Below are 16,030 nucleotides of genomic sequence, written 5' to 3'. Positions count from 1 at the left end.
ACATAAACTGTTTCACCTGATCACTGAACTAGCTAAATGACCTGATCCGGGACTTTTCTCTATGAAAGAAGCATGGGAAAGTTCTTTACTCTTGTTTACAGCAAGATAATTAATTAGTTCCAGAAACAAGACTTTTAGTTTACCAAAGACGCCTTCAAAGTCTTATTTCTTACTATGGCAAGTAAGATACTTTGTGTTCATATATAAATGTTCATAGAATAATGAAAGAATTAGGCACTAAACATCATTCTCACGAATAAAAACTTTGTATTGACTAATCTAAGTTAGTCTGAACAATGTGTTTTTGCACAATGTGATCACTAGGCCATCAAATGTGATCATCACAGGTGAAACATATGTGGTGATCTAAACTTAATTGCACTTCAGCTAGGCTTGCAGAGTGAGTACACCACATATTGCTGCTTCTTCTGTCTCCGGAACAGTCAAGATGATAAAAATAATATCAAAAAGAAATAACGGCCTGTGAGAAAGAGAACTGCATACCAGGATAACAGAATATCTAGTATGAACATTTAGTGGATCTTCTAACCATGTTTCTGCTTCCATTTCTTATGAAACTGGGACCCATGAAGAAATGTGTAAAAATACTAAACAAAGATGGGAATTGTTTTAGATATCTGACGGGTTTATAAAAAATCAGCAAAAGGTCACAAACTGGGGAAGCGCTGATGGGATGATGATTTTGAAAAATGTACTGAATCAGAAAAATTTTCTACCTGGAAATTATTCAAACTTGTTCTTAAAAAAATTATGAAACCTCAGAGATTAAACTATGCTATGATGACTGATTACGTGCTCGAAAACTACATTAAAATGGGGTTTAAAATGTCAGCATAGATCCACTTCTTACACCTTCAATTTATATCGACATTAAAATAGATATACGATAATAAATCAGTCACAGCGATGACCATGGTGAGCGCTTTCACCAAGATATTTCTACAGTGGAACAAGTCTCTCTAGTCTTACACTGTTAACTTAGGGACGGCTAGCGCAGATAGCCCTCGTGTAGCTTTGCGCGAAATTCAAACCAAACCTCAACAAAGTCTTGATTATTAATAATTAAAACACCAAAACGTTTATTTGGTCTTATAATCCAAAGACCTATCTGTCACTGTTATTCTTTATGTTCCCTTATGTGATATTTATTTACATACGTTGTATTCTAAAAAGAAGGAGCTCCACGAATAAAACGAAACAAGAAATAATAATGGCACAAAATAACACAAAGATGACCTTCAAGAAAAACTCTCATATCTCCTAGTCATAAAGTATGGAAAAAGGTTTTGCTCGAGTTTCACTTCTTCAATATGTATGTGTGTGTTTTTCCTTATAGCAAAGCCTCATCGGGCTATTTACTCAATCCACAGAGGGGAATCGAATCCTTAATTTTAGCAGTGTGAATCCGTAGACTTACCGCTGTACCAGCGGGGGACTCTTCAATGTAACTGAGTAGACGTCCGTAAGAATATACCATAAAGATATCGTTTTGAACCTAAAACTTCTCTGAAAAAATCATGTGAAGCAACTTCAAAGCACATTTACTGAAGTCACAAAGTTTATTCAGTTGTTTCAGGGTAACATTTTAAATATGTTATGTAGCAGTTTAAATAGAAATTATAATTGTGAACTTGGAAATATTTTATAAAGATTTAAACATATGAAAATATGTTTATTGTCTTCAAATTTTGCGCAAAGCTGCACGAGGGCTATCTGTACTAGCCGCCCCTAATTTAATGGTGTAAGCGGAGAAGTAGCTAGTCATTATCACCCAACATCGACTCTTGGGATACTCTTTAACCAACAAATATTGCAATTGAACGATACGTGATAAAGCTCCAAATATTGTAACTCCCACACTCCCACACGGCTGAAAGGGCGAGCACTTTTAGTGTAACAGGAATGCGACTCCGCGACCCAAAGATTTCGAGTCGAGCGTCCTAACCATCTGGTCTTCCCCTGCTGAGACAGCGGTAAGTCTACGGATTTGCAACGCAAACATCAGGAGTTCTATTCCACCCCGGTGAAGACAGCAGATAGCCCGATATGCCTTTGCTATAAGAAAAAAAAACACATACACACCACCTGGCCATGCCGGGCCACGAAAATATATAATTCCGATACAATCACACCATTGTTCTTGGACAGTGAATTTAACCTAAATAGTATTGAGGCTTAGCTACACTTCACAAATAAGGTCCTAGAACGGTGCTGCCCTTGGAACTATTTGTTACATCGTCTATCGTGCCCACACTGATGACCATAATCACGCACTATTGCCTGACCACTCATTTATCATGAGAACGTGAATCTATAAAGGTTTCATTTTGTTTTCAAAACGGGCTTTATTTGCTAATGCAAATTTAAAAGTGAGGGTCATCAGCTAATCAACACCACCCACCACCAACTCTTAGGTACTCTTTCAGCAACGAATAGTGGGACTGACTTAAATTATCATGTCTCCTTAGTGAAAAGGTTGTAAATCTACAAAAGTTAACGAGTCTAATTTTAGACCGCATGTTCTAAGAAACCTTCCAAGGAACATCTACATAAAAGTTCACTGGCATTATATGATAGAACTTGGAAGATACGTGATCGAATGGAATTCTGTGACTCCAGTTTTTTCGAACATCATTTTTTCATGAAGATAGCACTTCGTTTCGAGGTGTGTCTAGATGTTTGTTAACTTTCATCAACGTCAACTCCAGAATTACTATATCGTAAATTACTATATCGTGAATGGTGTCGAGAGGAATACTAAATTTCCTCGCAATGATATTTTGTTTCAGTGATTTTTTTCGTTACCATAGTTTCCACATTATGAATAATTAAAACTGTTAAGGATTTTTATGGAGTGTTATTTCAGCGCCTGTTGCTACCATAAACTTTTTGTCGTGCAAGGTGCTCATTTCTATGGAGAATACTGAAAACTTGCATTTTAGAAATGGTTTGTTCTTTGGCTCAACATCATTTAGCAACCTCATTAAACAAATAATTTTCCTGGGAAAGAGTGTGACATCTACATCCAAGCTAAAAATCTACCTGTGAAGGCATTGTGCACTAAATAGTTAGAAATCAGCAGTGAATTAAACATGCAAGTTATAACATTTCCTCCGGCATACGAAATCACTTGCGTCTTCTGGGGCAAGTCATTATGTCATTATTCAAGTTTTCTTATAGAGTGCAATTAACTAGATATAATATATTTATTGTAATAATAATAATTATTATATTTATAGCTTTTATTTGAGTCAGTATTTTTCTAGTAGGCTTAACGTGATGCTGTAATGTGAAATTGTTTACGGCTACTATAAAGTAAAACTATTCTATGAATCCTTCAACTGGAACTTGCTGAAAATACAGAAGATTGTGAAAATGGAGCCAAATTAATTGAGAAAAACAATTTGAACATGTAAGTTATATTTTTACGTTATATTTGTATTCAATGAAAATATGTTATTTGCTTTGACGTAGCTACCAATTTTAATAAAAATCGGTAGAAATAATAGATTTAATATATCGTAAGTAACACTACTCTCAAAGAAAACAAAGCTCGTCAATCAAAATATAAGTTAAAAAACAAAGGTTTTTGCTTGGCTAATCGCTATCTTGTCCACTAACAAAGCGGTTTCCTAGGCAACCGCATAATACTACAAATATTTCCTTGTCTGACAGATTTTAGTGGCTCGCTATCTGTTGAATACATACAGATGACTCAATTTGACCACGACTAATCTAATAGCAAAAGTGAGAGTAAAAAAAAAAGATACTTACACGTTGCTATACATATTTGGTAGATATGAAAGTCCAAGGTAATCACAAACTGCAACTGAAAGAGATAATTCGTCCTCAACGTTCGCTTTAAAGATTACAGCGGAGAGAAAATCGCCGCGTGTATCGACCGTGCTGCTCTCTGTGGCAAAAAGAGGAAATGAAATAGGTCAATATTTCACCTCACGTAAGAGAAGAAACTAAGGGAATACACAATTAGAAGGATCCATGCACGTGGCAGGTACATTTCAATTGTGTATATGTACTCGGAGACTTAAAGTGAAGAGTGTATGGTTGTGTAACACTGAAAAATACTTGGAAAAGCGCTATAAATCAAATCAAAAATTTGTAAAAATGGCGTAAATATTAAAATCTTTTAGATGTTACAGAAAGATTTAAATCCTGCAAATAAAGTAGGAATATTAATAACCTGAAATATATATATATATACGTATAAAAATGTAATGATATCTTATTTGTCAAACACGTGTTGATTTAATAAAACTTGATGAACATAATAACACATACAAAACCCCCAATGACATAACATATGTTGTAAAGTTCTGTTGCTTTGGTCAGTATTTTGAAATCTTGTTAGTTTAGTAAGGCCTTTTAAAGGCACACAACGTGTTAGACAAAGTTCCGTTTAACAGCACGTCGTATTTGAAGCAACAATCAGTTTATCAATGTTAGGTTTCAGTTATTCAGTTTTCATAATGTTCTTAAAAATAATTGGCTTTTCAGATAATTCTACCTCAAGAAGTTATATAATATTGATAGAATTTGATTGTTTGTTTGTTTTGAATTTCACCGTCCTTAATTTATCAGTGTACGACTAGATGAAAGCAGCTAAACATTATTTCTCACCGCTAACTCTTGGGTTACTCCTTTTACTACATTATAACGACTGAAAGGGCGAGCATGTTTAGTGTGACGGGTTTATGACGTGCAAACTAGAGTCTAATAAGAAACACAAGCACTGTGGTAACTCTTTACATATTTACTCAACAGACAACTATAAATCGATGATAATACGCTATACATTGATTAGTATTAAAAGTGTAGCAGATAAAAACTTAACATACGTAATAGTGTTCAAATACAACGTGAGAGTCTAATGCTTATAAACCGACTTTTCAGATTTACCAATCTTTAAATACGGACAAGATAAATAAATGTAAAATTAAGAAGTGACAAAAGTGAATAAGTCTTTTATAAAAATCATGATAATACTATTTCAGGAATAAGATTTGGTCATTAAAGGGTTCTGATGAAACAGAGCCTTCTCACAAAATGCTTATCACGGAGTTTTCCTCGAAATTCTTCAGTCAACTGAGATTGTAGCTCAATAATATTTTGCACGAGTGTTTATTCGGAAAAGATATCCGGATTATGTTTAAAGAATGTTATCTCGAAAATTTTTCGTCCTTATCAAAATACTTGCTTAGATTAAACTAACTCTTACTGAGAAATTCCTAAGTGCTTCTAAAACGCATACAATAAGCCATGTATTCTTAAACAGATTGGAGTGTTCTAACTGATCTTTCATCCACGTATAGTTTAAAATGACTTACAGAGTGCATCTGATATTACGTTCTGTGCTGAAAGTAAGAACGTGTTTACGTGTTTTAGTTTTCTGTTTTCAATTATATTGAATATTAACACAAAAACGCATGTTCTAATGATAAAAGAACAAGAAAACTAACGCCATCATACGTCACGCAACTAGGTTGTATTTTAAATATCATTAGCTCAGAGTGACATTCAAATGTCTAATACAATACACACAATGACGTTAGTCATATTAACGTAAAATATTAAAGATTCATTATTTTACTGCATTTTAATAATATGAATATCAATCTGCTTTGGATTTTCTCATTGCTTTTTGTGATTATTTTGAAACATAAAACAGGCCCGCGTCGCGCTAAACATGCTCGCACTCCCAGCCGTGGGGGTGTATAATGTGACGGTCAATCCCACTATTCGTTGGTAAAAGAGTGGCCCAAGAGTTGGCGGTGGGTGGTGATGACTAACTGCCTTCCCTCTAGTCTTACACTGCTAAATTAGGGACGGCTAGTACAGATAGCCCTCGAGTAGCTTTGTGCGAAATTCCAAAACATAAAAACATATCTAAATATGTAAAGTTTTAATTTGAACTATGAAGCAAAATAGACTGTTCTAACCTTTGTTTTTCAGTTAACATCATTAACCTCAAGCGAAGTATTCCAACACAGAAGAGAGTTCGTAACGTACTCCACTATATGTATATCGTGTCAGTATCGTAAACATTCATAAATATTGTTATTTACCAAGCATGTATTTAAAATGAAAATAAAAAGATTACTTAGTATAACAATTCGACATTTGTTGACATAACACTCGTTATATTGAAACATGTTTTCAATTATTATTGTCATTGATTTCCTGTTTTAATTAAACGAAATAATTGTGTTGTTCCAATTAACAAAGGCAGGTGACAACGAGTTTCGACTTTCCTTTGTTGCAACTTTTTTATTGCTTAAACAAGACTTTAAACCTTTTGTGTGAACAAAGAGCCTCAAATACAAAAATAACTACATTCATATAACCTGAATGGCCATCGGTTTATCAAATTTACGTCTAAAAAATTGTGATATTGAAACAAAGTTTGCACAAGTCAGGCAGTCGATTTATAAACTTCAAGATTCTACACACAGGATGTGCTTTGACAGGTTCCCTGAAAGTGTTATGTTTTCAAGAGTAAATAAAACTAAAATTAAGAGTAACAAATATTTCTTGCTTTTGAAGTTCATTTGTCATGCTGTGTTGTAGCCTAAGAAGTGCATAATTATTCTCATGATTCATGACATGCGCACATTTTATTAACATCACCACAGTAAAAACTATTTGTTCTTAATATTCTATACAAATGTATTAGAAAATAAAAGTTATTCATTGCTCAAATCAGTTTATGTACGATTTAGTTTATATAGACCTTTTTTTAACATATGCAAATACTCCTTATAAATTGGCATATTTTAAGTAATTGATAAATTTTTCGAGATACGACGTACAATCAAAGCAATAATAAACTTATTTACTTATTATAATATTATTAGTCCGGACATGGTTGAGATTAATTATACGTTCCAACTGGAATAACCAGGATGCAAGCATTCTATTCTCTGATAAGATACTAACCCGGCAGGCGTTTAAGGCGCTCCACTATTAATCGGAGGGTCGCGAGTTCGAATCCCAGTCGCACCAAACATGCTTGCCCTTTCAGCCGTGGGGGGCGTTATAATGTGACGGTCAATCCTACTATTCGTTGGTAAAAGAGTAGCCCAAGAGTTGGCGATGGGTGGTGATGACATGCTGCCTTCCGTCTGGTTTTACACTGCAAAATTAGGGACGGCTAGAACAGATAGCCCTCAAGTAGTTTTGTGCGAAATTCTAAACACTTTCACGGTACCAATATAAATTAATACACAAATAACATTACAACTTATTGTAAAGGTTATTACAAATAATGATTTTTTACAAAAGTTCTAGACACTTATAAACAATATTGAGTCTTCTATTCGAACCTGAACTTCCTTGATATCTTATATAAGATTCAATTCACGATGAACGAATTAATTTTGGGTTGATGTAGATACAATTAACTTAACGGGAAGGTAACTAGCTTTTCGCTGATTACACGTGAGTTTTTGACCACTGACGTTATATAATGCCTTCGTAAAAAGACGAACGTCCAATGTTAATATGTTGAAGTTAAACATAAACAGTTTATAATGTTTAAAATTTATAAATGTTCCTGGTCAAATATCTGTAGTTTTCTGATTAATAAGCTTCCAATGTATATAGTATGTCAACTGTGGGAAACTAACTACATATACTGTCTCTTCACGTTGCCTTTGTTACCTTTTATAAGCTTTAGAGGAGAGTTTCTAAAAGTTTTAGCCAAGGCAACAATACTTGTATATATATACACACATAATACATTGTTGATATATACTTGAAAAGTCCCCTCTGGTACAACGGTAAGTCTACGGATGTACAACTCTAAAATCAGAGGTTTGATTCCCCTCGATAGAGTCAGTAGATAGCCCGACGTGACTTTGCTATAAGAAACCATACACACACACATTTGGGGACCTTCTACAAAATTAGGGAAGAGGCGGGAATTTCTTAATAAACATTTAACTGTACAAGTTGCATACATTTCTAAATATATAATAACTGAAACAAACATAAATATTGAAATATAATATAAAATATGTTACATGCTGTAGATACATTCATATTGAAATGTTCCAAATCTAATAGTAAAGTAAATATTTATTTTTCCACAGTAGAATAATTATTTAGGTGACAATTAAACTTTTTTGAAAAATAAACAAACAGTACCTTTGTTGTTTGATTGTAATAAAATAACACCAACACCACAATCGCTGGCATCAACAGCTAATCCAAAAGGCTTATAAAAGTCAAGTGCCATCAATACAAGGTAAGTCCACCACTAAGGTTTAACCTTTTCAAAAGATGACTTGCATGAGTCAGACCACTTAAATTTTTCATTTTCCTCAATGGATTTGCTAATAGTACAGTTGTTGTTGTTTGTAATTTAGCGTTATAAGTTCGCAGACATACTACTGTGCCACTGGGGGGCTAATGTAAGCAATTTTTTTTATAAAGTTTCCTGCAATAATCAACCATTCCCAAAAATCTTATCAAACTTTTCTTTTATGTGGGAGTTGGATAATTCACAATACAGTCATCTTTGGGTTGAATTGGAGAAACTTGGCAGTAGCCTACTACATGACCTAAGTAAACAACTTTGGCATTACAAAAGTCACTTTTCGCCAAAATTACAGTGAGGTTGGCTTTCTTGAGCCTCTCAAAAACACCGCGTAGTACACATAAATGTTTCACTGTAAATTACGATATAATCAAAATAAATTCCAGTAACTCACAGAGCCTTAAGACATTGATTTATCATTCGCTGAAAAGTTTCCTGTGAATTTTTCATCTTAAACAACATTACATTGTACTGATATAATACACCAGAAATAACAAAAGCAGATATTTCTCTTGCATTGTCAGTTAGAGGAACAGTTCAATATCATTTAGTAGGTTACACTTTGTTGTTTTTTTTGGTTTTTTCGAATTTTATCATTACAATTCTCCATTATTGTAATGGAACAGGAACCTGTCTTTGTTAAAGCCTTTCCTTTGCGAACCATCAGATTTAGGAACCAATACACAAATTGGAGACCAATCACTTTTACAGAGCTCTATAATGCTATTTACCAGCATAAAAGATATTTTTTCCGTATTTTATTAGCCTTGATTGGATTCACATGATAGGATTATTGTTTAACTGGTAAAGCATCAATTATATCTACATCTTGAACAGTAAAGTTGGTTTCATAAGGAACGTCCAGAAATATACATTTGTATTTAATTTAGTAAACTAGCAAGTTAATTTGTCTCGTCAGAAAGCAAATGATCGAGTTTTGAATCAAGATTGGCCAGGATGTCGGAATTTCTCAGTATGATATTGCATTCTTCTCTGATATTTTTCTTATTTACAAATGTTTAAGTCAAAGTAACTGTCACCAGTATCAATAGAACACTCAACGATTAAAATATTTTAAATGCATTTCGGATAAGATAGGGTTTCAGTATGTTGATATCACATAGCTGGATAGCTTTTCGATGATCAGATGACTTTATAACATATTCTGTTTAGATGACTTTCCGAGCAACTACGTAGAAACAATGACACAAAGCTTTCAGTGGATGTACCATAGTGGGCAACAATACTAAGACCATATCACCAAGACGTAACTTACGCGCTGTCAAAAGAGAATTTCATTCTAGGGATGACTCAAATTTTTTCTCGCCAATTCACAAGCACCTAACAATCTGATTAGATTATTGGAAACTTAATCCAGTAAGTGAAAGTTTGAGTCATTTTCCAGCTATTATTTCTTTAGTAACTTCAAAGGACCACTATTGTATGACCAAACGCCATCTCAAATAGGCTGAACCCTAACGACTCTTGAAGCGAAAAACAAATAGCAACTAGTAATAAATTAACTACTGCATACCAGTTCTTCTCATTATCGAGACAATAAGTTTGATTTGTTTCGAAATCTCACGCGAAGTTAAACGTGGGCTATCTGCGCCTCCGTCCCAAATTTTGCAGTGTAAGACTAGAGGGAAGGCAGCTAGTTATCACCACTCAATGCCAATTCTTGAGCTACTCTTTTACCAACGAATAGTCAGATTGACCGTCACGTATAACGCCCCCACGGCTGAAAGGGCGAGCATGTTTGGTATGACAAGGATGAGACAGTAAAACCGCATCATATTTCTCAAGGTGGAATGAAATCCTTCAAATTTTGTTCTATTCCGGATGATACGTTCTAGATTTGATCTGTTCACCTTTGAACTGATAAATAACTTAATGAAACAACCCCAACATCAAATTAAATCCCTGATCAGACTGAAAGCCTTTGGGCAAGACAACAAAATTAAATAAATTAATCAAAGCCTTAGAATATTTTTAGACCAGAATGTTTCTTAAAGAGATAGCGTCAGGAAGTTGAGTGGATGAACACAAGATAGTCAACAAATACTTTTGGTAAAGGCCCAACACAATTAGTAATTACATATCTGAAAGGTGCGATAGGTTTCAAAGAAGTAACAATAATTTTCTGGTTATATTTTCCGACTAACTGACAGGTATGTCAGCTTTTACAAAACTGAGAAACAGTTCGCTTAATATCTGAACAAATGAAATATCTTATAATTTTGTCACATGTCTTGTTGACTCCTAAGTGACTTCCCATGGGGTGTTTATTGGCAACTGTCATTATTTTAGAATGATATGCTTTTTGAACAATGATTTGTTAAACTTCATTACAGTTTTCTAAAATTGGCATATCTGATGGCCTCCATTTTCTCATAAGCACAACATTTTTTAAAATAACCATTTGGAACATTCTCCAGTTCATATTTTGGGAGTGCATATTTAAATAATGAAGAAATCTGCAGATAATTTTCTTCCTCGGTGTTCAGTTTACTTCTAGCAAATGGAATTTCATTAGGTGAACCATATCTTTGAAGTTCATCATTGTCACTCACAAAGGAATCATCAGTAAGAAGACTATCCACAAGATCTCTGTCAGATTAAAAAATATTGATGAATATCTATAAAATCGTCCTCTGAATACATCCATGTCTATCATTTGTTTTTGAATTAATTTCTTAGTCTGAGCTTGAGTCAGAGCATACAAAGGAAACACATCAGGATTCTTTTCAATCACAATATCATCCTCAGATGAAACAATAATCGACTCGCTAACCATTTTATGATGAGCAGTAATCTTTCTCCTAGCCAAATGGTTTCCTAAGAATAATCATACACCCTTAATTGGCAGAGTAGGTCTTACTCCAAACATAACTGATCCCTAAACTAGGTTTGATGCTAAATAAATGTTATGAAGAGGAATATTAACATAGCTACCCTCAATATCCTGTACAATAACAGATTCGCCAGTGACAGAACTCTAATCTAACGGCAATATACCTTCTAACAATAACAATTGAGTCGCCCCAGTGTTACCTAGAATAAATATGGGTATAGGATTAACAGTATCAATTGTCAAATACACAGAACCAACAGACACAAAATCTCTAAATTTATCCATAATTACACCAACCTATAAATCAGTGACCAAAGCAACAACATCGGGTGATTTGGTAAAACTATCTCCATCTGCAGACACGAACCGCACTTGCTGTTGCCTCCTTTTCTCTTTCGAACACAGAGAATTAGACAAAATATAATGATGTTTTTACAGAATTGACAGACAGAAGACGATGAGTTTGATGAAGTTTTATCCTAACTGTCAACAGCTTTCAAACTAGAGGAGTTGGATCGTTTAGAATAATCCTCAATTTTAGTGGATTGAACAGGTACAGGTTTTGACCGAGATGGCAGGAATTTCTGTTTTATTAAAAGTCGTTTTATGTGTTAAAGTGTAATCACCTGAAAGAGCAGTTGCCTCCAGTAATGTTTCAACATTCTTTTCATTCAAAAAAGTTATGTGGTCGTCCGTTGCACAACGTTTCAATTCCTCAATTAGACTAAATTGTCTTCGTTTTTCAAAACTATTGGAAATATGCACAGAATCACAGTAGTGTTCCAAATAAACCTCTTTTTCTTTACCAAATTCCATGTACTTTTAATTATCTTGCTCACTACAACCTCAAAACCTTTGGCGATATGCATCTGGTACTAACTCATATACTAAAAGAATAGATGATTTAACTTTATCATAATCTGTAAATCTTCTAAAGAGAGTAGCATAAGCTATTGGTGCTTTACCAGCTAAAACACTTTGTAATAATAATGATCGTTTTTAGTGGGCCATTTTATAGTTCAGGTAACCTTCTCAAAATGCAGGAACTATTTTTTCAATTTAATTTTCATTGAAAAGAAGTAATTTAAAATATCGATTAAGTTCAGAATTGTCATTTTACCTCGGCTGTTCGGAGTTAAGTCAAATTTCCATTTTATCAGCTCAGTTTCTTTCTCTGCTTGAATACATGCTTGTTCAGCCTCGAGACGTTTACTCACGCTTTCAGCTTTTATACGCACTTGTTCAAGCTTAATTTGTTTGAGTTTTAGTTGGTTCTCTAACTTATATTTATTACTCGACCCCAATTGCTTTGTGGTGGCACTAGAGTATTCCCCTAACGCTTCCTCAGACAACCAATCATCATCGACTAGTATTTCAATAATGCATTTTTAGTTCATTTTTTCTTTAATTTCTTAACCTCTAGTTCTAAATGTTTGGCAGGTTTGAACAATTCACTTTTGTTATGTCTTTCAAGTTGTTCAAGGGAGAGTGATTCAAAAAGACCTTGATAATAACACATGATCAAATCTTGTTGGCACTGATAATTATAAATTTAATTATGATTTAACTTTTAATTTTTATTAAATTTTGTCTCTGATTCATATCGCAGACGAGCCCCAAATTTATTATATTTGCCAACAAGATTGATAAACACAGTTTTCTTTCTCAATACAAATATACTTTAACATACAAACAATGATACAATTTATAATAATGGTTATTACAAATAATGAATTACATACAAATGTTTTACAAAGTTACCAACAATACTGAGTTTTGTATTTCATCTGGAACTTCTTTGATGTCTTATGAGGGTGCAGTTCACGACGAGCAAATTAATTCTGGGTCGATGTAAATACAATTCACTCAACAGGAAACTTTCTAGTTTTTCGCTGATCACACGTGAGTGTTTCACCTCTGAAGTTACATAATGCTTTGTAAAAAGACTAACATCTGATGTTAATCCACTGAAGTTAAATGGTTTGTAATAATCGAAATCTATAAATATTCCTGGTCAAATATCTATTATAGTTTCTCAATTAATAAGTGTTAATGACACTAATAGCTTCCAAGATTTATAATGACAACTTTACAAAACCAACAGTATATATTGTCTCTTCATCTCATGCTGGTAACCTTTTATATGCTAGAGAAGAGAATTTCGAGAAACTTTAGTTAAGGTAACAATACTGGTAATTACCAGTATTTACATACACACATAGTACATTGTAGATTCTTACACTCGAGAATCTTCTATAACTTTAATACAGAGACAGAAATTTTGCAATACAGATGTAACAATATAAACTGTATATATTTCTAATTAAGTATATATTTAACACAAATAGAGATCAATATTAAAATAAATACATAATGGTAAATTTGTTACATGTTACAGTTTGAAGAAGTTAAACATCCATTGTTCTATCAAGTTTTGTTGTTTGTTTGAGATGTTACTTCATCAGTTTCTTTAGACAACCATCTTTTCTCTACTACACCATTTACACCAAAGCTTAGAACTGTTTCATTTAACTCTTCTAGGTGTTATTCCTTTTTCGCAGAGCTATCACCTCTGCCATTTTCTCACCCTCTGTTTTATCACCTATAATTAGACCAATGTTGAGGTTTATCAACCACACCTAACATTGTCACTTAGAACCATCACCTTTATCCATTACGATCACCGAAGCTACTCTATTTTATCTCACAGAATCACTGTTACAACTAAAAGGACTGATCATTTTACTCCCAAATGAGTAAAAAATATATTTATTTGAGTCGATTTTTTAACTAACTTATTCCATTACATAAAAGTAAGAAAACAAGATATATTGATGTGTACATAAGTTGAATAGGTTATATTAAAATGTATCCGTATTGTTACCGTACAAGTTGCAATATCTGGTTATGCTCTACAAACGTGCAGCTTACCAATAACTCTGCAGTGTCATTTCAATTGAAGCGGATCCATTATAAGACTGTCATGTCTAAAGCATCTACTTCTTCCTGCAAACTTTCTATAATCTATCTAATGAACTTGCAATGTAATTTTCCAATACAAATTTCAACAGTTCAGTTGTGTGTGAAGTCATGGATAAATTGATCGGTATAACTTTATGTGGAATAGTATGAATGCCGATGATTAAACAAATATGTCATGGAAGCAACTTGTGTACAGCTGTGTGGTATCGCTGTTTTTCAGGTAAAGATCCTTCTTGCTTATACTGCATACTGTTTGCCTTCAAAGGACATTTTTTACACTTTTATTCATGTTTGAAGATTTGTAGTAGTTACAAGATACTGTACCTTATTTACCATAACTGGTATATGTCTTGTTGCAAGAGTTGTTTTTGCTGGTCATGGTATCTATAGTTCATCAATATTCCTTTGTTTAATAACACCTTTACGTATAAGGGCTATTCTTTTATTAGAAATTTGAAATATTAAATCTGATAACAACATTATGAGCTAAATATATCAATATTTTGCGTTTAAAAGGGTTATTACACCCACCTTTTCTCGGTGACATAACATTACTTACGAATGTCAAATAATATCAAAATTTAATTCTGATATATTTTGTTCCAACAAGACTTAATATCTCTTCTTGTTATCACATGACTTGAAAATTTACACATTCAAAATTGTTTTAATATAACGTACGCAAGCCTCTGTGGACATGTGGACAAAGTTTAATTCTGTTACATGGTGCTCAAGTTTTGTACTTTTAAATAGGGAAATAAATATTAAATATTGTGTTAATATTGGGTTATGGATGTCATATATTTGTCTTTTATACGTGAATACACCATCAAGACTTGTCCTTCACGCTCTTTGTAAAAATGTGTGATAGGATATAACTTTCGACATATACGCCCATTGTTATTGACATTTAGAATTCACACACTTAAAGGGAGAAGTTTATGTACGTATGAACATAAAGAAACGTGATGGGAATGTACTGTGAAGAAAAACTACAGTAAGGTAATTTTATGATCACTATTACATTATACGAAAATAATCTTTGAAGTATATACAGTCGCAACTAAACTTAATTATATGAAGCAGGTTTTCTTTGAAAAGTGATAGTATTTGGATTTTATAATTTTGTTGTGGAGGTAAAATCTCTTGTTCTAGCGAATGGTGTGTATTCAAACTTTTTGGGTGTAGCTTCTGCAACAGTATTTCACACCCAATAGAGTGTGAAATCACACGTATTTTAGAGCCATTTTGAATCCACTTCGGTGATTTCTTTTTTACATTTTAACATATACTGTTGTGAAATATGTAAAAATAATAGATAATGTTGCCCACATACACCACAGTGACACTAGAACAGTTTTTTATACCCATATTGGACAGAGGACAGATAGTTCATTGTATAACTTTGTGCTTAATTAGACACAATATACTGCCTACTCAAAGTTAAATTAAAATGTTTTAGTAATTTAACTGAAGTCGTAGCTAATTTGAGAAACTGAACTAATTGGCACTTTCTTATTATGTGAATAAATATGTTATTCAACATAAAAGCCCTTCCCCAGTGGCACAACGGCATGTATGCGAACTTACATTTTAGCAATATCTGTCTGTGCAATGGAAAATTCTGTGACACATAAACTGAAGATACTGCCTTGTATAGTTGGAATACGTAATATGAGCTGTAGGAGGAAAGCAGATAATATGTTGGAATACGTAATATGAGCTGTAGGAGGAAAGCAGATAATATGTAGATAAGAAGTTTTAGTTATAATAGTAAACCTTAAACTTTTCCTGTTTCAAATACCTAAGAACATATCTGATAAGTTATCTTCCATTTA

General features: G+C 33.3%; 1 protein-coding gene across 2 annotated transcripts in view; it reads right to left on the bottom strand.

Moving 5' to 3' along the window:
- Window positions 1–3,924, bottom strand: part of LOC143237602 (kinesin-like protein KIF12) — a 41,580-nt gene extending 37,656 nt beyond the window's left edge. For both annotated transcript variants that reach the window (XR_013020157.1, XM_076477041.1), the window contains exon 1: window positions 3,796–3,924. Coding sequence is in view for 1 of the 2 variants with exons in the window: in XM_076477041.1 (XP_076333156.1) it covers window positions 3,796–3,809 (14 nt within the window). In the remaining variant the exon portion in view is untranslated. The remainder of the gene's footprint in view (window positions 1–3,795) is intronic.
- Window positions 3,925–16,030: the final 12,106 nt, after the last annotated feature.

The sequence above is a fragment of the Tachypleus tridentatus genome, chromosome 13, assembly GCF_004210375.1.
Source record: "Tachypleus tridentatus isolate NWPU-2018 chromosome 13, ASM421037v1, whole genome shotgun sequence".
In the NCBI taxonomy this organism is placed as follows: domain Eukaryota; kingdom Metazoa; phylum Arthropoda; class Merostomata; order Xiphosura; family Limulidae; genus Tachypleus; species Tachypleus tridentatus.
Note: the sequence above shows the minus strand (reverse complement) of the source record. Positions and strands in the feature narration are given on the sequence as shown.